Source organism: Taudactylus pleione, unplaced genomic scaffold, assembly GCF_031769625.1.
Source record: "Taudactylus pleione unplaced genomic scaffold, aTauple2 ptg000129l, whole genome shotgun sequence".
Classification (NCBI taxonomy): domain Eukaryota; kingdom Metazoa; phylum Chordata; class Amphibia; order Anura; family Myobatrachidae; genus Taudactylus; species Taudactylus pleione.
The window spans coordinates 16548219-16574605 of record NW_028284531.1 but is presented as its reverse complement, the minus strand read 5'-3'; the positions used below and the strand labels follow the sequence as shown (position 1 = coordinate 16574605).

Genomic DNA, 26387 nt, shown 5'->3' with positions numbered 1-26387 from the left:
GGGTGGCAATATTCAGCTGCCATGGAGTATTTCAAGGAAATTAAATTAACATTAATAATCTCTATTTCTTTTTTAATTCCACGGTAGCTAAAACAAATGAGACATAGCTGAGCAATGTATGAAACCAGAGGGTGGGGTTAAGTATAATCAACATTACAAGTACAAATAATTGCAGCAAAAAAACTAATGAATAACTGAAGGATATGAACTCAAAACAAGAATAGTGTGTACCAGCAGGCCCGCCAAGAGCTGCGGTAGGCCGGGTAACAGGGGGCGTGACCTAAACACGCCCCCTTCCTGTAAAAACAAAACAAAAACACTTTTGCAGTGCCACGAAGCGGCGCTGTGCGCTGGGGAGGGGGGCCCTCTGAGCCCCCTCAGCCCGGCACAAAGCCATGGGGGCACGATCAGGCTGATCGCTTCCCCCCACAGGCATAGGAGACTGCGGTGGATGCTGCTTAGCAGCCACGAGCAGTCTCCCACTGCAGCTCAGCACACGCCAAGTGTGCCTTTCTCAAATGGCCCAATCTGGTAACACATCCACGATTAATGAAGTATCCAAGTGAAGTGACAGAGAAAAGGGAGCGTTTACTGGATGTTTGGTCATATCACTCTGAAATAGGGATTTTTAGCAAGAAGTCTTTTCCTACAGACTATTGGTACTATTGAAGCATGTACTTTCTGACCGTTTGGTCCTGAGAATACACCCCGACTAGGGGATTGCAAAAACCCATTTGTTTATATAACTGAAGGATGTGGTTTCCAAAATGGAGTTTTAGCACATATCCAGAAGAGAATATGTGGCCCAATTCTCTTTACTGCTTACAAAAAAAAAAAAGTTGAATAATTAGTCCAAGCAATGTCAATCTGGTGTGCAGAGAAACACTGAGTGCAGACACCTGAAGTATCAAACTCTGTTCTCAAGGGACCCCAACAGTCCAGGTTGTAAGGATATCCATGGTTGAGCACAGATGGTTAAACTAAGGTACTGATTAAATCACCTGTGCACAAAGAAAATCGATCTCAGACTGCACATTCTGGACATATATATATATGTCCAGAATGTGCAGTCTGAGATCTATTTTCTTTGTAAACTAATTAGTGCATTGATTTGCACACCTGGGAAGCCTGGGCCACTTCCCACTCAAACTAGCACTTCTACTACATTGGTTACAGCATGGAGTCTGGCAATGTAATATGCACACCAGTCAGAGGCACAATAATAGGCAAGTCCTGCTAATATTTAGACTGTGTAGTCCAGCTTTGGTTCATTTTTGGGGTGTGGGTCCCCCTAGATTGCTTTGCTGATCTGCTTCAGGGCACCACAGTATAACACATTTTCCTTTAACACATTTTAATACTTCACTGTCTGTTTCCTTTATATATATATGTATTTCACTTTTTTATTTTTATGCTTTATATGCGGCCAGCGGCTGCTCTTAACACTTCACTTTTCTTATTAGAGCGGTGCTTTGGGGTGGATTGGCTGGGCTAGTTTGGGGGTGTCCTGCTCTCTGGATTTGAGCCTTAGTATGTTAGGGACCTGCCCGACAAGAGATTACCCGGATATGGTGGGCAGGCCCATAAGCTTGGCCAAGATATGCCAAATACCTCTATTGTATTTACTGCAAAATTTATTTATTTATATATAATCAGTTAATTTGGAGTTGTGCACCTGTATTTCTTCTTTGTGTATAAATCACCTGTGCCCAAGCATGGTTATACTTAAAACCTGGACTGCTAGGGTGCCTTGTGGGACAGAGTTTGGGAACCTCTGCACTAGACAATATAGAGTGAACAACGACATGTCATCCCAACCATCTTTTAGTGTGTATACCCCAATTCATCTTTCAAAGACTTCAACAGATATACAGTATTGCATTGGCTGTGCTGCACATCCGATGCAATATATTTGAAAGATGTGTTGTTAATAATATGTAGTGTATGGATGATCTGACAGTGCATACAGAGACACGATTGGTAGCTCTCGATGTTCTGAACAGACATATCATTCAGATAGGAACAATGATTGTTTAGGGTGTATGTACAATATTGTGTGTTCTCAATCGTTAGTTACATCAGTCAAGTGTGCACCTCAGATTTAAAGGGGCTGATTCAGAGATGTATGTTAATTCGACGTTAACGCACATCTCCACACTGCGCATGGGCAGATCTGAGACTGCGATGTCGCTCACACTGCCCCAAAAGCTGCAGCATGACTGACATGCTGTTGGCGTTTGGAGGCGGCAAAGGCCAACGTTCTAAAAAACATGGACATGGCCTATTCCAGTGTTTCCCAAACGCATTCCTCAGGGAGCACGAACACTGCATGTTTCCAGGTCTCCTCACAGAACCACAAGGGAAATAATTAGCTCCACCTATGGATCTTTTAAAATGTGTCAGCCAGTAATGAATACACCTGTGCACCAACTAGGAAATATGGAAACCATGCATTGTTAGTGCTCCCTGAGGAATGAGTATGGGGAACACTGGAATAGACTGCACTAGACTATGCTCCCGCTTCCTTTGGAGTAACAAGAAGCCATTAATAGCCAGGGTTAAATAGACTCTTAACAGACAAAACAGTGGTATTGGATTCCCAGAGAAAATGCTGTTACACGTGCTGCTCTGTTTAGGTATATATCAGACTGGCTTTTACAACAGGAGCATTTTACAAACCACAGCATTAACTTTGAAGTCTTTTCCCCCGAAGCATTATTACACCTACCAAGATCACTTATTCCTACACAGAATATACTTTTCAGAGACACTTACAAGGTCTGGATCTCTATCAACAAAAAATATGGTGGAAACTACTGCTACTGTATACCTGATTTAAACCAATATGAGGTAATCCAGAGATTACCCCAAGTCTAGATAATGTGCTTTTCTTTCAATGCTAAACAAAGGCATACAGCAATGTATTCGACTTGGGAGGCACATTATACATTTTCCAACAGCTGCAAAGATCTGACTTGCCTAACACTCAGTTCTACATGTATTTACAACTACGTCATTACAGACTGTCAGTAATGCTAGTAACACTGCCGGCACTGATGCTCTGGGAATCGCTGCTTGGTTTTCTAAGATCTAATACATACAGAATATGTTACTTATATGCTGATATTATTCATACAGATTCAGGCTCAGTTTGGACAAACATGCTGGAAGCGTCATTTCTGGCCTGCAGGGAACAGAACCTTTATCACATCACTTTCAGTCTATAATGAAATCTTTGAGTACTGTTAGGTTGCAGGAGATCCATGTAAAATAAATTAATGGGGCCTACATAGCCCAATCCTAGTGTAGGCACATGGAGGAGGGAGAGTCAGAGATGTGCAAACCATAACAGGCGACTATTTTATAACTTTTGCATATGCACAAAAACCAAGTACAATTTGGAATAAACGTTATAAACTATTAACAGCAGCTTTCATTGGAAGGGTAAAGTACTTATGCTGAGTACACACTGGCAGATATATTGTGCAATCAATTGATCGGCCAGTATATCGTGTGTGCGTTGGCCAGTGTGTACCAACGATATGTCTGAACGATGCGATTCACAGGCATATAGCGTTGGCTGTGGTGCAGAGCAGATGCCCAATACATCTGCACATCCTGTGTGTACGGGCGCTCAGCCAACCACCTGTACACTTGCTGCAGAGGCTGCGGGGAGGAAGGTGTGACACAACCCCCGGCCAGCGGGATCTGTGGTCAGGCGACAGATGATGGTTGTTCAGGGTGTATGAACAACCAACATCTGCATATACTGTATATCTTTTGGGTGTGTACCCAGCTTCAGAATCTTTTCTTTTCGCTGAATTTAAACACTGGAAATTAGATTTGATCCTAGCAGCCTTTTTCCTGTCCTTTCAGTAATTGTCACGATTGCAAAACAAATGATTTTGTGGCACTGGACATGTCCACCCCCTCCCCTAATAGGCAAAATGAAACCTGACATTCTAGATACACTTTTTTTTATTGACAGAGGAGCCACCCTCCCCGAGACCGAATAAGGATTTTAGAAGTTTTTTAAAAGATGTGGCTTATACATAGAACACACGAAAGCTGATATTATGGGAAGCTACTGAGTGGTACTTACTCAGGCAACTATAAAAGAAACAGAAACATGCCTGTTATATACTGTAGTCATGGTCCCTGGCATTTTGCATTCTTCTTTTAAACCCCCCCTCCCTACTTCATCATATTATCTCGCACAGTTTATTCTTCTTCTAGGTAAGCTCTAACTTATTAATTCATAGCATTGCAAAATCTAGAGTACAGCACCTCCAACAAGTGGAGTGAATTCTGGGTATGAGAATGGGTGACACCTGTGAGATATGCACTTTTAAATTGTATGTTTCATTTGTTATGTGTTTTGTCTTTTTGTTTGTATTTATTAGATCTTATTCTTAGTGTATGCAATATACAATTGAACTTGCTGCTTGTTTAATGTGTGAAACTTTTCAGGATAGTGTTCTGTTTTGTCAAATTATATGCTCCCATTGGGAAAAGATCTGAACACATAACTAAACATTATCGATGTATGATTTTATGCAAGTTCATTGTACAGAGCTGTATACTTTTTAGGCCTGATTCAGATTTGGGAATACAGTAAGAAACAGCAAGTAACTGTGCGTCTTGGTAAAACCATGTTGCACTGTACGTGGGGCAGCTGTAAAATGTACAGAGAGAGAGTTAGATTTGGGAGGGATGTGTCCAAACTGATATCTAAATTGCAGTGTAAAAATAAAGCTGTCCAGCATTTGTGGGCTACATGCAGAGGCAGCCAGTATTTACCCTGCATGCAAAAAAAAAAGAAAAAAGAAAAAAGGAAAGTCTATTTGTACCCCTTGCATAGCAACATGGTTTGTCCAGGTACACAGTTACTTGCTATATATTACACTATTCACAAATCTGAATCAGGCCGTTTGTTGTTTTGCATTTATTTATTTATACAAAGCTACAAACCATAATATGCAAATCCTCATCTGTTGGTCCTGGTGCTTCAAGAGTCTCCTTATTGTCAGCGGAGCGCTTGTACTGGATCTTGGTGCCTGCCACGCTGAAGACTCCGGGGTGGTTAATGGCCCAGTTTCCATTGATTACATAATGATAATTTCTGTTTCTCAGGGCTATAAGAAAGGAAGATTGTGTAAGGCGAGTGCACAGGCCTATAAAAGGACATTGCAAAGCATGCATTCCACACTTAACGTGTTGATAAATGAGGCCCTATCATTCACGAGTGATAAAACTTGTTGTGTATGATAAATGGTGCTCTAGCCAATCAGCTTCCAACTGTCATCTGTTTGTAAACTGTCAGTAGGGAGCCGATTGGCTGGAGCACCATTTATCATACACAAGTTTTATCACAGATTGTGAATGATAAAACTCGTTGATAAATGAGGCCCTTACGGAGAATACATAACGCTATATCTGGCTCCACAGAGTGCCCAGCTCAGCAGCCTTACCGCTTTGTCTTAGTCACTAATGTACAGCTGCAAGTACTAAGGAACATAAATTCATCGTAATTTTATTACCAACAATTAAATAATACATTTAAAAATCATAAAGCAAGACAATTAAAAAATGTTAAAGTCTAAACAAGTTTTTTAGATTCTACATATGTGCTGGGAGGAGATTTGATAATAAATATGCTGGTTTACTGTGTACTCTGGAGAAGGCTTCCAACCAGCTATCTTAAGCAGATTTATTTTTATATCTTAAGGTTGCCAAGAAATTGTTGCACAGAAACCTTTGGTCGGAGGATGTGTAATCACTTGTTTATTAAGGTAGTGGATGTGTATAAATGCACATAGAGTGTTCCTACTATTACTCTACCGGGCCAACCATATCTATAATAAGAAAAATAAAAAACAAAGCTACGTTTCCTGCCCCTGGACAGATAGAATTTGGAAACAGCAAATTTTATTTCTGTCATCTACATCATTTATACAACAAGCATAATCCCTCTCTCAGCAAATGTCTTAAGATGCGTTTTTATGGTTCTGAAAAGGAGGAAACCGTTTGTTACCATAGAAAACAAATATCTAAAAATAATAACAAACACAACAAAATAACAATTTTTTAGTTTTGTAATTGATACACAATACAATGAAATGTACAAGTATTTGTCTCTACACCTAAAACAAACTTATATAAAAAAAGAGCTAATGTCACAATATGGGGCCTATGTATTAAAAATATTTGACTGTAAATCCCTCGAAAACAGATGTTTTTAGAGGATTCCTGTAAAAACTAAAGTACCCACAATATGTATGAAAGGGTGCCTGCTGCAGATACGTTTGAGAGGTAAAATGTGGGATATCTATATAATAAGCGAGATAGCATGTCTGCCTGTCTGTCTGTTTGTCCTTTAGGTACGGCCAGAGTTTTGGACCTTGCTCTACCAAATTTGGCAGGGTGGTATAGGTTGACCAGGATTAGGTTTTTGCCTAAGTTTGAATTTAGGAACTCATTCAGACCCCTTCGCTGCCTTAAGGAACAAAAATATGCAAATGATGCAATCGCACACTAAGGTATAAGGACGCCTCCTATGCCTGAACGTGCGATCGCCTGGTGAAGTTAGACGCCCACCAGCCAGGAGTACAGAAACCCAAAGACCTGCCCCAGTCACCGACCAACAGACGTCCCGTTCTGTCACTCATACTAGCGTTCTGACAATATGCAGAGAGTGATCGTCTCCAGATCACAGTGACTGTGCATGCATATAAGTCGCAGTGCGCGAACCAGTCTGCAACAATCGTCTGGCTGCGAGTGATCGCAGCCTAGCGAATGGGTCTGAATTGGGCCCTTAGTCAGGGCAACACACTGTCACACAATTGCTAAAAATGGGGACACTTAAATTACACAAGTTCCAGGGCTTGCTGCAGTGGAAATTGGCAGTCTGACAAAAAGCTTCAAAAGTATCCCCTTAACCTCAGTCTGAGCAAACTTGATGACATGTAAAATTCAAATTAAATCCAGAGCCTCTGTGTTTGCATTCTAGGGCGTAACTAGAACTTTGTGGGCCACATAGCAAGATCTTAAAAGAACCCCCCCAGAGGTAAAAGAAAAACAAACTCATATATTTTCCCCCACACAGAGCCTATTCATGTTATGCCACAAAGACCCCATTCAGATTATGCCACACAGGGCCCATTCAGGTTATGCCACACAGAAGTATCCCTTATACACATTATTCCATGCAGTAGTAGTTCCACTTATACATTATGCCACACAGTAATGCCCCTTACACATTATACCACACAGTAATGGCCTTTACAGATTATGCCACATATAACACACAATAGTAGTGCCCTTTACACATTATGCCACCCCCAGCAACTGACCTCCTCATGTCCCTCCAGCAACCTCTCGCCTCCCCGTGTGCCATCAGCAGCCAGCAGGTGTGGATTTGGGGCCAGGCCGCCAGCTAAGTACAGCTGGTGCACTGGCAGGCAGCACAGACAGGGCCACGCAATTTGAATCTGGTGCCAGTCAAGAGCCAATCGGAGCTTGCAAACCAGAAGCCAATCAGGAGCTGCCACTGCTGATTGGCTGCCAGTCCACGAGCTCTGATGGTATTGCAACCGGTAGTGCCGTCTCTCCCTGACTGCCTGAAAGTGCACCAGCTGTAATCATATGGCGGCCCGGCACCAAATCAAAATTGCTGACACCCGGTCCCCCCTCGGCAGCCCAGACTGGACCAGCCCACCTGTGCGTGACTGGGTACAGGGGGAGCGGCGGGCCACAGACGCAGTTCAGGCACCATAGTAGCTGCACCCCCTGCACCAACGGTAGTTACGCCACTATTTGCATGCATGTTAGCAAACAGCGGGGTCCTTTTCAGGATAAATGGAATGGGGTTATAAGCGATGACAATGTAAACAAATAAAGGCTGCAGGTGTACTTCAGGGTCCAGTCTTCAACCCGGGCATCCCAACTAGTAATATGTAAAAGTTTTAGGAGCTCATAAGAACTAAATATATTGAGCATGTTCCTAACATAGTACACTTCCGCCAGTAACCCCACTGGTGAACACTGCAGTCAACCTCTTTGAGCACCTATTGCAGAAATGAGCTGATAACAGAATTTTGGTAGGTAATGGAATACAAAGTAAATACACTGCAGCGTAAGTAAAATGCCAAACATCCATCAGGGTATTACATACATATTAGAGAAATGCAGCTTTCCATAATATGTAGCTTGAATATTACATTTAAACAGTCCTGTAAGAGGAGTGCCACACTGGAGCTAGGAGGGCTGTCTCTCACTCCATCACTTTGTATTGATGGCTTTTTGTTTATGTTGTTCCATGAGTGTGGGTGTACGATTGTACAGCGAACATTCTTTCATTTGTTATTAATACTATTACAAGACTATAGTTTGAAATTATTTTGTCTTGGTACAGCTTGTGTGTATGTAAGTATGTATATGTGTGCTTGCTAGTATGACAAATTCATTAAATCCATTCACTACTCTGAGTCAGTATTTGCAAAGATTAAGGGACCCATATAAGCACTGTAATTTGCAGGTAAGCCATTTTGGACCCAATTGGTGGCAAATCAGAGTTTAAATTTCCACAATAAATAAAATAATAATTCTGATGGATTGCCAAGTACGGAGGACAGAGGCAAATGGATGACGATTGCATAAGGCATATTAACTGTGCTAATAAACCTTCATCAGAGCTGGAAACAACTGTATATTTAAATTTTTGCTCATACTCCTCCATGTACGTGTATGTTCACATCTGTATTCAAATTACATACCAGATAATTATACAAATATACGTGGAGTTTGTATGTTCTCCCCATGCTCCAATTGAGAACATAAAATGCACACTTTGTTCCATCATGTGGTTGAAAAACAGTATTTAAGCTCATCAACCCTGCTACACTGAGGACCAAATGTAGTAGCTTCAGATTTGCCCAAAGTGTTGCATTTTCTGCGATTCCCTGCTGAAATTAAAACCTACTTGGTTTTGCCCTTAAAAATAAATAAAAATCACGGCTTTAAATCAGAAAAAAGTGCAGTAGAAAAATATAATGTGCACTTTTTCACAACATGGGAAGCCATTACATTTGCCCCTAAGCATTAATTTGCAGAAGGCTAAAACATTGTTGCACAAATGGAAAAAAAAACAAAAGGAACACATGGCTACATACCACGTTCTAATGTAGTGAATAGGGGAGAAGGATTCCAGGCTACAATTTATTTCAAAACTTTACTTTTCTAGGTTCCAAAATGAGCTTTATAGAAAATAAAACAAAAAAACATGCAGCATAATATTCTCACATATCCCTCTTTTTAAATTATTTGTCTACTGCTTCACATGCCACAATGGTGGTGAATGGGACAACTCCAGTACAGTATGGAACCAGTGACGGAGCATTGACAGATGTTCAGCTAATGAATGACAGTCTTATTCATCATTATGGGGGACTCCAGGTTCCATACATAGCATTCAACACATATGAATGCAGAAAACCAGATCTCATTCCCAAGAAGTAAGGAGCAGCATGAGAGGCACATGCGACTGTCTCCATTTAGCTGATTCCTGGGCAAGATGTTACCTGTCTGCCTTGTGAGTCCAATGCACAGATAAGAATATGTTTCACTAAAAGCCAGAGGGCTTTGAAATATCTCATAATGGGATATTTCAGCTCGGATTATACACAAGCTCTCGATGATTATTTTTGGAAAGCATGTAATTCATTTTCCATGACATATCCAAAATAAAAATGCATGCGTTCAACTCCGCATTTCTCCCATGGGAAAAATAATGATGTACTTGAACCCATACAGTAAAAGAACCAGTTACCCTTATCTTACACAGACATGTTATGACAATTTAAAGCCTTAGGATTTACAGCGGTGTCAAGATATTCCCTTCCATCTACATACCATCACACCATTCACTTAAATTTTATTATTGCCAGCGGGTGGATGAAATAAATAAAACTAAATGCCCATGTGTTGTTTACAAAATTATAACACATCTCTGTTTCACCCCCCCCTCCCCCATCATCTAGTGATAGTTACTTAAACCAGCAGGTTGTTTAAAGAAATACTATCGGCACTGTAACTCATCAAGTCTCTGGGAACATGGCCGTCAGGAGACATTTTAGGCCTCGGTACAATAATGGGGGAGCGGCCACATCACATTGGGGCGTGGCTGCACTTCTTTGGAGGGTATCCCTAGACTATCCTATCACCTACAAATAAAGCCCCATATTGTTGTTTGCATTTCCATACACTTCTGCTAAGTGTGCAGAGTATTGGCGAGTGGGACATATCTCCTGACAGTCACACACTGGTACCCAGTAGGTACTTTCTATATGCACCACTTCTTTTCGGCACCCCTGCATGGAAAGCCTCATACGCAAGTGAATTAGTTCCAAGTAAACAGACAGGCTGAATGTTCATTAAGCTCACCAAATGCTGTATCCACCTTGAAACAAACAACTGCTGAACAGAAGTCAGAGCGGAAATAATTAGCCATTTCACTACACTATTACAAACAAACCACTTGTTCTACGTAACTCCACAGTCATAACATATTTGACTATCTTCACACTGTAAAAATCCATATGGTCAGACCGTAGGGGACAGCTGTGGCAAGCAACAACTTTCATAGAGGTTTTTTTCTATCAATCAACTAAGAATCATGGGATTTGTAGTCTGACAACATCTGATAAGAAATCCGCAACAGATCCACCACAAAGCAACAAACCATATAAAAACTAAATGAAAGGCTTTAGGAATGTTTTTCACAGACTCCCAAGGGACCCACAGTTCAGAAGTATTGGGGAAATCCAAAATAAGTATTCCGTCATTTCTATTATGATCTACACACGGGTCACTGCTAATTGATGTTAATGGAGGATATTCAACCACACACGAAAACCATTTCACTGTGATTAAAAGAGACGAAGCAGAAAAAAAAAAAAGAAATAATATAGTAAAATATAATATTAGTTTTGACTGACTGAGATAATGGCTGTGAGTGAATCCACGAGTCTGTTAACCAGGAGACTGCAAGGATATAGCATTCCGCCAAGATTTCTACACTGGCCCAGATTGGTGAAAGAAAAAAGAGGAGACCTACAGAAGTGATGTATAACTGTAGGCCCAAAGCCTGAATGCTGGCTCTGGGCCTTCAAGCTCTTTCCTGCTAGAGGAGTACTTAGCCCTTTTCTCAGATTAACAGCCCAATGATCCAGCTCATATTCCCTGCATTATGCCCTGTCGAGCTAAGTCCATGGCCCCAGCATGTATTCAAAGATGGGGCAGCTGGTGAAGCTCTATGAGTACAAAGTGAACTGTAAAACGTAACCTTTATGAGCACTAAATATTTTTTCATGAGGTATTAGATCGTAACAGTTTATGACCCACATTATCAGTGCTATTAGAAACACATGCATTTTACTAGTGTCAGGATAACAACTAGAGAGCACAGAACGTAAACCTGAATGATTTTCATGACATAGGCAGGTGCACCTGCCTTAGACCCTGTACATTTCCACACCTGGAAAGTTCTTCAGCAGCCTCCACTTACCCAAATAATTATTGCTCTTGTCAGTCACCCTGATATTAGTGGCACCTGCAGGGATCATGGTCACTTCATTGTATCCAAAGAGCCCTAAAATGACAGCAATGAGGAAAGGTGAGTTCTGCCAGAACATTAGAAGCACTGGAACAAAATAAAGCATTGTGTTTGTCCCCCAGGCAAGTCCCTGACTGAAGACACCACAAGGATTTCTATAGGCTGACACTGCTCAGGCACAGGGGTTAATAACATAAAGAACCTGTGTGCGAGGGAAATGTGCTCAAGCTGTTATACTACTACATGAATGTAAAGAATTTCATTTACTAGAATTAGGAATGAACCGGATTGTTCTCAGCTGTTTTCAATATACTATAAACCAGCCAAGTTTCTTAACCTGCTTATCTGCATTGGACTTTATCTCTCAAGATTGAACAGTGAATACACTATGCAGGTCTTGAGCAAGACACAGCTAAGGGTTTCAAACTTCAAATGGGCAAGTCAAATAAAGACTAAAAATAATTTTACAATCTGTAACTAAGAGTAAAAGCAAACATTGTACAAAATAATAAAAAAAGAACATACAAATTTCTATCCAGACAGAAATTGATCTGCCTTTACTATTTGCCTGATATTAGAGCACATGAATACCCTTTCTAAATGATTACTGTTATCAGAACTGAACTGTCAGATGCAGGCTTTATATTTGGGAATTACTAGTCATTACGCTAATAAAATTAATTGAAAAGCCCCAAAAATTACTTTCAGCAGCTACAAAAAATCTGCCAAATTTTTTTTTAAAAAAGGATGTCGCAAAGGAGTGTGAAGTGTATTTTATGCCTGAGTTCTGGAAAAGCATTCAATAAGTCTTCATACACATTGTCATTTTTCTGTGAATGTCTGCCCTACATCCAAAGTCAATGACTTGAATCAATGAATTCCTGTGCATATCCCTGAAACACTAAACAATTTGCAATACTGATACCCCTTTCAGACATAAAGCAAAAACCTGGGTTTTTGGTCGTGAACGTGCATCAACCTGGGTTTTTACTGTGTGTGAACAGAAACGATCCTGGTCGAAGTCCCGGGTCCATGACCCTGCTTTATACCAGGGTTTTTTCCCGGGTGCAACCCAGGTAGTCTCTAGTGTGAATGCATCCAACCCAGGTTTTTAGAAAACCTTCTCATTGGCTGTTCCATGCACCTGCTGATGACATCAACTGCAGTCAACCAGACCATATGACTGGGGAGCAAACAAATTTAAGTGTGTATTATATTTTTTGCTTAACTTTTTTATGTGAAAATTTTGTCTTTGTATAGACCGCAACTTACTAGAGGCTATATTCATAATTTTCTTATATTGTAATGTAAACATTTATTGGTTTTCAATAAAAAAAAAAAAACATTGGAAATAAACACACGTTGTGGTATTTACTCTAAAAATGCTAATTTTTATATTATGTCATTACTGTGAACAAAAGAAAAAAAAAATGATGTATCCCCTTTAAATCCACACCAAATTCCAGGGCAGACCCAGGTTTAGTGTGAACTTATTCGACCCTGGAATTTTTCCGGGTCTCCGATGTAGTGTGATAGGGGGTCTCAAGCAAATACCCGGGTTTTTGCTGAGGTGAAAAACCCAGGTCTGAGCAGGAAAATTCCTGGGTCGTATGTCTGAAAGTGGTATAACACAATTTGCTAAGTAGTCTAATTATATTTGATATAAATAAGAAAAATGATAGTGCATAAAACATATATTTTTGTTAACTGCACTGTAAGAAGAATGTTTACGAGTGTAACTTATCTACCATGGATGCCAGCAGGCTGTATATATTGGAATCGGTATGATTAGCCGGTGGCTGAATAGCCGCCGGCTGAAATCCCAACAGCAGAAGGCCGGGTGGATCAGAATGCCAGCATCGGTGGGCAAATAGGCTAACCTACCCCTAACCCTCCCTTGGTGGTGCCTAACCCTAACCTCCATATGTGGTGCCTAACCCTAACCCCCCCTTCCCCTAGCCTAACCCTAACCCTCCCCCCTCCCAGTGGTGCCTAAACCTATCCCCCCACCCCCTTCCCCGGGGACTTTGCCGTTTCTTACCAGTTCGGACGATCAGGATTCTGCTGCTTCGTGATGCCGGAGTCGGTATCCTGTTTACTGTCGGGATATCGGTATATTGCCAGGCATCGGGATTCGGTCGTCGGGATATCGACGGCCGACTTTCCGTCCGCTGGGAAACCATATACCGTACACTGCATACCGTATATACCGTATATATCATATAGGCCTAATTGCTGCTGCAGCTTAATTATATTGAACAGTCATACAAACATGGAATATTAAAATATATTCAAAATGCATAGTCATTAAAACAGGTAAAAGTGGTTTTCCCACCTTCCGTGACTTGATGTATGGTCCTGTATACACACTCCTACAATTTTTCTTATCTAGTTGTAAGCATTGCCTCATTAAGGAGGGTGGTGTGGAATGAGGTGGGTGCGTATGTGAGGGCGTGGGGGGGTACTCTATATACATACACACACATTTAGGAGACTTTCTGCCTGATATAGGAGAACATTAGCTTGTGCTAAGCCACATGTTCTCAAACTCGGTCCTCCGGATCCCAAACAGGTCTTGTTTTCCAGGCCTCCAAACAAAATCACAAGTGAAATACTTAGCTCCACTTGTGGATCTTAAAATGTGTCAGTGAGTAATGACCACACCTGTGTACCTGCTGGGTGACCTGGCAAAAGTGCGGGGTCCTGAGGACAGAGGGTCTCATTCAGACCCGCTCGCGAGCGCAGGACGCTCGCAAGCGGGTCGACGTTACCCCAATGCGCATGCGCACGACGGAGGGAGCTCCGTCGTGCGCATGCGCAAGACCCGGACAGCGACAGCCAAGCTGTCGCTCCGGGTCTCGCACCAAAGGGGGCGTGCTGTCGATGGTGACTGACAGCACGCCCCCTTTGGTGGGTGTGCAGGGGGCGTGGCTGCCAGACGGAGGCGTTCCCATGGGAATGCCTACCGTCTGGGTCCGGCCCCACTGACATCACTAGTGATGTCAGTGGGAGTGATTTTGGCTCTGACAGAGCCAAAATCACTCCAGGGCTTGCAGCCACGAGACCCCACCACAGGGTCTCGTCGCAAGCCCGATGGTCGCGATGGTCTTGACCATCGCGACCATCATCATGGACGCTCGCATAAGCTGTGGGCGGTAACCCACAGCTATGCGAGCGTCCAAAAGGCCGCTCCACATTTAAATAGGACGGCCCTGATTCAGAGCTAGCACTCTGGTCAGAGCGTCCAGCTCTGAATCAGGGCCAGAGTTTGAGAACCACTGTGCTAAGCCATATAGTAAAAGTGTATTTTGATAATAGACCAACATTTATCTAGTTACAATAAAAAGGCAACAACTAATTCAGAAAATAATTACACTGTGAAATGTGTCCCATGATAAATGTAAAACCATTTCAACAATACACATCTACACATGAGGCTCATAAACCAGCAAGATGAGTTACGTTATCTAACCATTAATTCAGAGAAGAGCATATAGGACGTTGTGCTCAGATGTAAAATCAATAAATTAGAGTGGATTTTTTAACTATGGACCTGACTATAAATACAGCCATAACTAGAAGCCTGCGATATGCATGTGGGGCCTGATAACTGACTGCCATACCTAGACATGCAGTAGGGTTTATTATTATATGTCATTCCCATTCCTTAGACTCGCTTCACACGAAGATACATTAGATCATACCGTCTAACATGTTGACACTAAACTATTACAGACATACTAAGCCCCAACTTTACTGGAGTCAGGGAGTGGTTCTCACAATGACTGCAGAGGGAATGTGAATGAAGCCATGATCAAGACACAGACAGGCACTACAATACTGATAAACCCTTATGTCAAGTCAGGTTATTAGACTGACAGCTAATGGAGTGACTGATAGGACAAAGTAGTACTATACAAGTTGATCCATTATGAAAATACCTGGGTGTGCGGCTAGATCAGACTGCTCTATTTCATCAAAGAAAATGGATCTCAGACTGCACACTCTGGACATATATGTATATAATTGGAGGTGCCACCTGTGGAGACCACTGATATATGCACAAAGAAGAAATACAGGTGCACAACTCCAAATTAACTGATTATATATAAATAAATACATTTTGCAGTAAATACAGTAGAGATTTGCACACCTGGGAAGCCTGAGCCACTTCCCACTCAGACTAGCACCTCTACTACATTGGTTACAGCATGGAGTCTGGCAATGTAATATGCACACCAGTCAGAGGCACAATAATAGGCAAGTCCTGCTAATATTTAGACTGTGTAGTCCAGCTTTGGTTCATTTTTGGGGTGTGGGTCCCCCTAGATTGCTTTGCTGGTCTGCTTCAGGGCACCGCAGTATAACACATTTTCCTTTAACACATTTTAATACCTCACTGTCTGTGTCTTTTATATATATATGTATTTCACTTTTTAATTTTTATTCTTTATATGCAGTCAACGGCTGCTCTTAACACTTCACTTTTCTTATTAGAGCGGTGCCTTGGGGTGGTTTAGCTGGGCTAGTTTGGGGGTGTCCTGCGCTCTGGATTTGAGCCTTAGCATGTTAGGGACCTGCCCGATAAGAGGTTACCCGGATATGGTGGGCAGGCCCATAAACTTGGCCAAGATTATGCCAAAAACCTCTACTGTATTTACTGCAAAATGTATTTATTTATATATAATCAGTTAATTTGGAGTTGTGCACCTGTATTTCTTCTTTGTGCTCTATTTCATCAGACTGCTCTATTTCATGAGTTACCCGGTGTAGAAACAAATAGATTAATCAGCTACTGTAATCAGCATATCTCTTTTCTAGCCCTGGTGCCTAGGCCGGCAATGACCTGTACTCCCACTGATCTAAGTGCAGGATGACAGTTACCAGAAGCCGGGTACTTTGTAGTGTAGACATTGTGATGGTGTCGGCAGGATACATTTCTCCCTCCACAAACTCCACAGATATCAGTCTTCTCATCCGACCCCAGGGTGAAGTCACAACCAACTTGCTAGGAAAACAAGGATGTGAAAAAAAGTTTATTTTTCTTACGTAGTACATGCAAGAGGGTAATAGAGGAGGATCAAAAAATGCAGCAACGGTTATTGGCGATAATGACGCAGAGAATTGTTAATTTATTCATGAGAAGAATAGACATCCATGTTCTACAATGTATTTCTTTATTACACAGTTTATTATATAAACTATCATTTTGAGAAATATATTGTTTCTGATTCAGAGAAGCACACAAAGTGGCCTCATCTGCGCGTTCTCACACCGTGAGAAGGCGCAGATAGGCATCTCTGTGCCGGATACCGTTGTGGCTATACAGTATAGGTGTAACTGGGCTACAAAGGGGAATTCACACCTAGGACAAGTTAGCCGTGGGTGTGACGACACTGTGGGCTATTCATAAGGGAGCAAATGCAGAGATTCCGTGATTTTAGATGGATCTATTACGGCACACTCGCGTATATATAGGGGCAGTGCAGCCGCACAGGTGAATCCAAATCTGAATACACAGCGAAGATCCACATCTGTTTTCAGGCACAAAAAACAGGCAACTCTAAATCAGACCCACAGCACATAAGGCAAATAAATGCCCAATATAGATCTTGGAAATAATACTATGTAAATAGTTATTTGTAGAAAAAAGTTTTGTGAACGCTATATACCTAGATTTCCTGTAAGAAAAGTAATATCTTTAGAATACTACAAATCTATTAACACTGCAATTGGTGCAGAGGACTGCATGCTTCTGATAATGCTGCTGCTTCCACATTGTACAAGTACAGTACTAAAGATCTTCAATATGTTAATTATATTTTTTTACAAATCTGGTCAGAAAGCAGAGAATGCAGGCATCAGTTACTGTACCCCTGCCCTTCTATGTGCATCAATCAACCAATGGTACTCAGGGCATTTATGGCTAGCAAGTCTGCAAACAGATCTGCTGCTTTAGAGAAGCTTGGCCCTAACACTATGGCAGCCTGATGTGGGGGAGTGATGAGAGAGAACGGTGGACGTATTGGAACTGATACAGAGGTAAATGTACACCTTCACAGTGCATCTTGCATTCATTCGTTCTGCATATGCACAAAAAACAAGCACACACAAACGTGGCTATGCAGAGTCCTACGCAATTTGGGCACATTGTTCCTTGTGATGGAAGAGGCGGAACTGGGGTGGTAAGAGGCGTTCTCGGGTACACAGAGTTCATTGAGTGTGTGCATACATTCGCAAATACGTCTTTTTGGAGGTCTATCTTTAGCACCTGCTATAGTTAGGAGAAAAGCACACGCTGATGAGGATGACGCCTGTGCTGCCTTTGTGAGTCTGTGTGTGGAAGTACACTTATTACGCGAGACTGAATCTCTTTAGTAACTTACTCCCACTTTACTTCCAAGTCTGCACCCATCCCATTAAAGCTTAAATGAGTCTTTAATTTTGTACAAAGAGTTAGCACTTGTCCATGCTCACCAGGCATTGGCCATTGATGCAGACACCATCATACTCCGTTCGGCATGACGTTCCATCCAACACTCTGCCAAAGTTGTAATAGAAATTCTGCCCCTGTGCCAAGCAGCTCAGCTCACAGTCTCCTTGTCCTTATTGAGAAACAGAATTGCACAGAACATTTAATTCAGAAACCTCGTGTGTGGAGAAACTGCAACACCAGACACCAGTTTGTACATATTGGGGACATATACAATTTAAGAGTGGAAATCAATGGGACTGCTGGCTCTTCTAAGCATCCGTAGTTGTTGCGTCATCGCTCCTAAATTGCTGCCTCTACACGATGATTTATTTCTGTGTCAATTTAAATTGTACAGCTACTGAGCTAATAATCACCATCGAGACACAGCCGGGCTACATTTTTACACCTAAAATTCATGTCCTATAACATAACTCCGTGATTACCACCAATTTGGGGAAAGGGGTGGGGATTGTGACTACAATTATTTTTTTTTCTGAATGTTAAAATATTTAAATAAAACCATTATTATATATATATATATATAACACAAAACACAAATAACATATATAACACAAAATCATTAAATTGTACAATTACGATATATGTTATTTACCTGTTTATATATCATCTCAAATTAATAAATGCAACTTATATTTCATAAGTTGCATTTATTCAGTTGAGATGATATATAAACAGGTAAATAACATATATCGTAATTGTACAATTTAATGATTATTTTGTTTTATTTACTTGATACTGACACGGAAATATGGGCAGATACACTATAGATATAACTCAATCACTTAGAATTTTAAAGGCCCTTTAAGGATCAACTTTAATGTATTTATTTGAATGTTTTGCAAAATGCTATAGAAGGATTTGTTTCAGTAAAAAAAGGCATCTGTTACCTATGGCAATGAATCAGGTGAGTGGTAAACAATAAATATAAAAATAATAAAAACAGTATTTGGTTTACCTGACTGGAAAGGTGTCCATCTGTAGTATGTTCCCATTAGAGGCTTGTTGTTGTAAGCATTGCATTGGAAATGCCTGAAGTCAGTCACTCCAGATGGACAGTCCTGTATAGGAAAAGTGTTATCTATTACATTCTAATTCATTTCACAGAGTCAATATGATTCTATAGCCATCTACAGGGAATATAAGCATGACCCCACCTTCATGTTACACACTTGGTACTGTCTCGTGTCTCCTGGGCAGTCTGGTCCTGATGAATCTCTATTAAGAAACAGCATAGATCAATACTGAGGACTGGAATCCTCAGCAGCCAGCAGTAAGGGTTAACTTTGTAACGAGACACCCACACATTATCTTGTTACAGAAATACATCTTTTAAGATTTTAGAATAGACACATGAATTCTTCTACTGACAACTCAACAGGAGAGGACATGTTTTGAACACATAAATAAAAGGCGTCATAGTTACCTAAATAATTTGTTTAAATGTCTTACAAAAGAGCACATAGTTTTGGCGTGAAAGAGGGAAGCAATTTCTTATATGTCACAATGAAAAGCAATGAACCATCTCTAGGGTAGCAGCATGAATCTAAAACTATAAACAGTAAGGGGTAAATGGAATAGCCTGCGAATTGCATGCATCGGAGACTTCCCGGCGAGTCTGGCCAATGGTTTAAAGTAGGAATCATTTAAAAGGCAAAACCAGCCTGCCAGGAGAGCTGAGCTGGGAACATGCTAGACAATGGGCAACCTGCTGGCACTCCAGTTTATTATTCCCCAGAAATGTGCATTTTTGGACTAGTTATATAGTTCTAATTTTAGGTGGAAATGCACCCAATCACAAAATAATAAAAAGCCCCACACTTTATGCACCAATTCAGTCATTTTTATTGTAATTAACTTTTTAAACATTATATTCCATACATTCTACTTCGCTGCATGTTTAGTAAATGCTATTATTAGCGGTGCCAAGATGGATATTACTTGCTAGATATCTTTACAGTCTATATATACACATACAAAATTCCTAAGTGCGCTATGTGCAATCAAATGAAGACAGTTTGAGTTAACAGGTTGTTTGAATGTGAAAGTCCATCCTCTAAATGTTTAAACAAGATATTCTCCTTTTGAACTGTGTGCCATTAGACCAGGGATGGGGAACCTGAGGCCCGGGGGCAGTATAAAGTTCCTGGGATCATTTGGTCTGGCCCACTGAGCTTTTTTCTGCTAGCCTCATCTGGCTAGCATGGTGCCTAGAATGGCACCCTGCAGCCAGTATCTATGCAGCAGTGCCGTCTGGAGCGTCCTTAGGATGATTCAGACGGTCACACCGCTGACCTTACAGCTACTTTTTCAACATTTAGTGAGTCAGCGGTACCTGTCCAAAGCTCCTCAAAAACAATCAAAATCCGCAAAGGACCTGGGTAATCCATTCTGTGAGAGCAAACAGATGGGCACCAGTCTCAAGCTTCCAGGGCCTTTTTGGCCTTCTGTTGGGTGATTTTCTGGTGGAGGGTATATCCACAGGATCCCTCATGGTCTAATGTCACACAGTTCAAAAGGAGAATATCTTATTTAAATATTTAGAGGATGGACTTTCACATTCAAGCAAACTGCTAACTCAAACTGTCTTAATTTGATTGCACATAGCGCACTTAGGAATTTATTGTGTATTTATGTTGTATTGGTTCCTCCTAACAGAGGTTCCTCCTGTAGTGCTGCTTATCTTCTAAGCGGGAAATATAGGATTTTTTTTGGATTAGAGACACACACACACACAGACACACACACGTAGTTTTCAGAAACTTTTCAGAAGAAATACACTATTTGAGCCTACAATGGTCATAGAGAACTCCTGTTTCTGAGTCAGTGGATGACCATACCTTATGATACATTGCCGGGTGCGCACTGCAGCTCCCCCTCCACATGTCCGAGAACATGGAGACCAGCTCTGCCATGGACCCCACTCATTGCTGGATCTCAGTGGTGGACTGTGCTCGGGGCCAAACCAGTTGGCAACTCCTCTCTGAAAGGGCATCCTCTGCACCTAGTAAAAGCAAACACTGACCTAAGGCACTGTCAGCTGATTAAAAAGATGCACTTTAAATCCGTAATTGTAAAACATGAAAAGTTTTAAAAACGGAGACTACCGTTGTTATGTAATGGAAGCTTTGCCTGTCTGCAACAACAGGAAATCCACACATGATCTCCATCTCAGTCCATGACAGTGCTATGGAGTGTCAATCCCTCAGGGCATGCAGCAGTGCCCCTATAGGATTAGCCCAAGTATGTTTACATTGACAGTATTGTAAAAAGAAGCTTGGGATGCCTGTCCCATAACACATTCTTACCAGATACAGACAGCCCGATCTATCACAAACACTTGTCTTTTATTTCCAAAGCTTGTAAAACATGGATTGGCTGAACAAAAAGCAAACAATATGCTAGAACAGGAAAATAATCATAACAAGTTGGCAAGATCCGCTTAATGGGCTGTTGACAGGAGCTTCAATCTGCTCTCACAGCCAATACATGCAAATGAAGGAATTTGAAGAAAACAGTATTTTCGTCTTATTTTGTCTTTTTCCTCCGTATTCCATAGAGCAACATTATAAAACACCCGTGTCCGTGACTTTCTGCAAGGCAGTAATACAATGGTAGTAATTGCAGCAGTTCTGTGGGCTGGACAAATATTCAGCCTATCAATTAACATCACAGAGGAATGAGGCATTGTAAGGCTTCACATTCAGGTATTGATCTAACCCACAAAATTGCCCCCTTAACTTTGCTTGCAATGTGCAACATCTCCACTTCTAAAAACTCTCACTTTAGTAAATGTACCCCTAAGCGTTGTCTTATGGTCTAAACTTCAGCTTACTCCATAAAATAAGACAACAAAACTTGTATGACATTGTACTAAACATCTGTCCAGATAATTTCATCTAGTTCACAATATTTTTGGAATAATTATCTAGAACACAAACTGTAATGAATACCAATGCCCATTTGTTGGACCTGTTCCATGATCCCTAGTGTGTTTGATAGAAAATTACAAAATAAAATGTACGATCTCTCTATCTGGGTAATTTGGTCTTCAAAATAAGGGGAGATCTTACATTAGATTACATAATAAGGAATCTTTTGAAAAGCCTGGATAATTATTTATTGGGTGGGGGATATAAAATACAAAACCTTATCACATGTACATTAAAGTGGATTTGAAAAGAAACATCATAATAAATGTGGGTGCAGTTTTTAACTAAAATAATGTTGCTCCCATCTCTGAGGGTACATGGAGTTACCAGGATGAAGCATGTAGAGAATAGTTAACTTTTAAAGGATTCTAATAACTCTGAACTTTGTACTCACCTGTAATTATTATAGGAAGCATGTATGTATTCTTTGCAAGTAGTTGAAAGTGACATATTTGACTTTTGCATTGTTTGCAGAAATCCAATAATTCTGGTATTGTTAGAGGCAATACCTCAAAGCCCCCACACATGGTACGACTGCTTAAACGATATGGCCATTTCCGACCGATTGGAACGACATATAGTTTAAAAATGTGCCATGTGTGGGGTCGACAATGATGCGATGCGTGCTCCCACGGGTTGTTGGTCAAGTTTGCTGATCTCTTCTATATGCAGAATGATCAGTGACCTGTCACTCACGACATAACACACATCGTTCCGTGTGTATGCAAGGAGAACGATGTGATATCCGACACAGATACGCACATGGAACAGGGAGATCCGTGATTAATATATCTGTGCGTAAAAAAATTACACAGATCCACGGACGGATCAGTGAGATCCATCTGTGCTTCGGTGTTTAAAAAAAATTAAAACCTGTGTACAAAAAAAAATAAAAAAATGCTGTGCCCCCCCAAAGAACAACCAGCACCGGGCTTTGGACACCCAATGGTGAGAACCGCTAAGGTAACTTAAGAGGATGCAAAATGGCTTCAGGGATACTTAGGTGCGTATGTGAGACAGTGAGTGCGCATGTATGTTTTAATAAACTTTTACTCAGTGCTTACAGTGGTCCTAGAGAAGTGGCGGAACTCACCCCCCCCCCCCAGCACTAATTGAATAAAAAAGGGACAGCGAGCGCTCAATAGAAAGGGACATGGTCACAATAGTATTCACAATTCAAATTGATTCACCCGATTCATGTTACACCACATAGTAGAGTCCCTTATTCGTGTATGACACACAGCAGTGCCCCTTTTACACAATGCCCACATTTGTGTCCCTTTAACACTATTCCTACATTTGTGTCCTTTATACACAATGTCCACAGTAGTAGTGCTCCTTATACAATGCACACAGCAGAAGTGCCCCTTATGGAAATGCAATGCCCACAGCAGAAGTGCCCATTATGCAAATGCAATGCCCACTGTAGTGGTGCCCCTGATGCAGTATCCAGTAGTGCTGCCCCTTATTCAGTGCCCCCAGTAGTGGTGCCCTTTATGCAGAGCCCACAGTAGTGGTAGTGCCCCTTATTCAGTGCCTCCAGTAGTAGTGCCCTTTATGCAGAGCCCACAGTAGTGGTAGTGCCCCTTTTGCAGTGCTTCAGGAGTGGTGCCCCTTGTAGTAATGCCCCCAGTAGTAACGCCCCCTATAGTGCCACTTACACCAAAAAAACAATACTTACTTTAAGCCCCGCTCCTGCGTGCCTCCGGTCCGCCTGGCTGCTCCGAGTCCTCTGGCACTGCGGGGAGGGAGCCGGGCGCCCACTTGTTACAAAACCTCAGCGGGCACCCGGCAAAATGGAGCCTCCCTGCGGCGCCAGGCTAAGGAGAGAGTCGGAGGAGGCGGAACTGGTTCCATCTCCAAATAGAAGTGACTGAATGCAGTTCCTCAGCATGTGGGGGAAGGCTTGCTGAGACTTGTAGTTCCACAGCAAAAGACAATATTTTTCACCTTTTTCAAATGCACCACACTTTACACAATCAACCCGGCACCCACCGCTCCAGGGGTGACGGGGATAGCCCCCGGCTATCAGCCTAAGTCTGGGGTAGCCTGGAGAGGGGGACCCCTTCATTGGGGGGCTCCCCGGCCTGGGCTGACTAGCAGTCAGGGGTAATGCTTTGCCCGGGGGGATCTGGTGAAAGGATTCCCCTGGCTGTGGCATTAAAACCCCCCCCAGCTACACAAAGTTTGGTGTTTGTTATGGAAATTACAGGGGTCCCCTACACTTTTTGTCCCCCGTATTTCTATAACCAGGACTGGCTCAGAGGCCAGTGCTGGTTGCGCTGAATACGGGGGACCTTTACATCCTCTGCATTTTAGCAACCAGGGCTGGTTCTGAATAGCCCGGTGCTGGTTGTGCTTAACACAGGGGACCCCTACATCGTTTGTCCCCTGTATTTAGCACAACCAGTACTGCGTGTCCAAAGCCTGGTGCTGGTTGTTCTTTTGGGGGAAGTGGGGTGAACACTGGGGTTTTTAACAATGACGCACATCTCCCTGATCCGTGCACGCATCTGTCTGCTATCGCACACGATCTAATGAACATGCAAGTCTACTGTTGAACATTGTGCACTGGAGCGGCCGGGGAGAGTTCAAGGGAGATAGTTAACGAGATTGGATCGTTAACAACATCACACCATGTGTAGGCACCTATACACAAATGCTGGGTACACACTGACAGATATTGGCCACTCAATTGATCGGCCCCTGGCCGCCGGGACCCACAGCCAGACACAGATGATGGCTGTTCAGTGTGTATGAACGACCATCATCTGCAGATATACTGTATATGTATAGTGTGTATCCACCTTAAGGCTGGTATCCAATTAGCAGTGGTAAATTACCACTTCTAATGGATCTCCCAGGAGCTATCCAATTAGCCCGGAAGTCCAGCCTTACATCTGCACTTATTGGGGACCTGTAATGTCCCAAAAAATAATCCCATAAAGTGCTGCAGGTTCGTGAACTTATCACGGAAACGGGTTGGGTACAGGATGCCGGCACTCGGGATCCCGGCGGTCAGAATCCCGATGCCGGCATCCCGACAGGGTTAGGACACCGACACCTGTCAGTAAGTATCCTAACCCTCCCCTCCAAGTACCTAAACCTTAAGAGTTGTGGTAATGACACCTGATTGGATGGTACTACACTCCCTTTGTCGCTCAGTGCTTGCATTATTGTTTAAAGACTCTGAAAATGTGAACAAAATGTCATGGCACATCCAGTTTAATATAATGTTGGTTGCCCCATGTTAATAGAAAAAAGGTAATTATAGAAATGGCTCAAACATTAGTTTAAAAAGTTAGGTTGACTCAAAATGCCCCCCTTTACATGAAACCCTGATGATGCTCCTACAATGTCATCATACAATACAATGTCACCTGACCGTTTTGTGATGTTGACAAAACCACCCTTGATAAATATCACTGATAGTGTTTAAAGTATGAAGTGCTTAGTAATGTGTACACTGCCCTGAGAAAAGTCATTATATTATCACACGGTTTCAATGGACCACAGAATGAGGATATTGTAAAACCTAAACTGACATCTGAATAGCACGTAACTAAGTTTTAAAGGCAATTTCTCTTGTGAATGCTAGGCTGGACAAAAACAAATAAAAAAAAATTCAGAGAAAGCATGAGAAAGCTTTTAATAACATAATCTCATTATGACGAGTAGTAGAGAAAGAATTCATGCGAAGTTAATCAAACTGACTCCTATTTACTGTACCTGGCAGAAAGATGGTATGATAGGGAGGACCAAAACCACATACAGAGTAGTCAAACATCGACATACCAACCTGAAAGGGGAAACGGAACATAGCAAGTAAGTACAGGCTCAATTTAAGTGGAAATAAAAATTTAAGGTAGTGGAATACCCACTTCCAGGTCTGTTGAAGGATCGGTAAGTTAATATATAACAATGTATTACTGAAAAAGTAACTTAAACACTCACAAGTAATATGCATATCTCAGTTCAAATAACATGAGAAAACAAAAAGAATATGAACTAAAAACGTAAATGTGCTTTTCAGGCAAATGAATACAAGTTCTGTTCCTTTGCTGGCTGTATGTATGTATGTATGTATGTATGTATGTATGTATGTATGTATGTATGTATGTATGTATGTGAGATATATATATATATATATAAAATAGTTTGTTTGTTGGCAAATATCATCCACAGCTCTCAAGGTAAAGTGGTCCTTCGAGCCTTCACTTGCAGCTTCTAGATCCCTCCTGCTTTTTTTGTCAGATTTGTAATGCTGTTTAATGATGTGTCCATATACATCAATCCTCCGTGCGCTACAAGTCGCATTACACAACGCGTGAGTGCCGTGTGACCCGGTTGT

The 26387-nt window shown here is 41.6% G+C and overlaps 1 protein-coding gene across 2 annotated transcripts in view; it reads right to left on the bottom strand.

The window, feature by feature from the left end:
• The window catches only part of LOC148523669 (ADAMTS-like protein 5), a 61668-nt gene that overhangs the window by 16867 nt on the left and 18414 nt on the right, over window positions 1–26387 (bottom strand). The window contains exons 2-9 of one of the 2 annotated variants that reach the window (XM_088472895.1): window positions 25766–25835; window positions 20945–21108; window positions 19262–19322; window positions 19063–19165; window positions 18089–18216; window positions 16496–16619; window positions 11564–11647; window positions 4972–5135 (exon numbers count right to left, since the gene is read on the bottom strand). In XM_088472895.1, coding sequence (XP_088329021.1) covers window positions 4972–5135; window positions 11564–11647; window positions 16496–16619; window positions 18089–18216; window positions 19063–19165; window positions 19262–19322; window positions 20945–21108; window positions 25766–25835 — 898 coding nt within the window. The remainder of the gene's footprint in view (window positions 1–4971; window positions 5136–11563; window positions 11648–16495; window positions 16620–18088; window positions 18217–19062; window positions 19166–19261; window positions 19323–20944; window positions 21109–25765; window positions 25836–26387) is intronic. The other variant, XM_088472896.1, reaches the window with a different exon arrangement.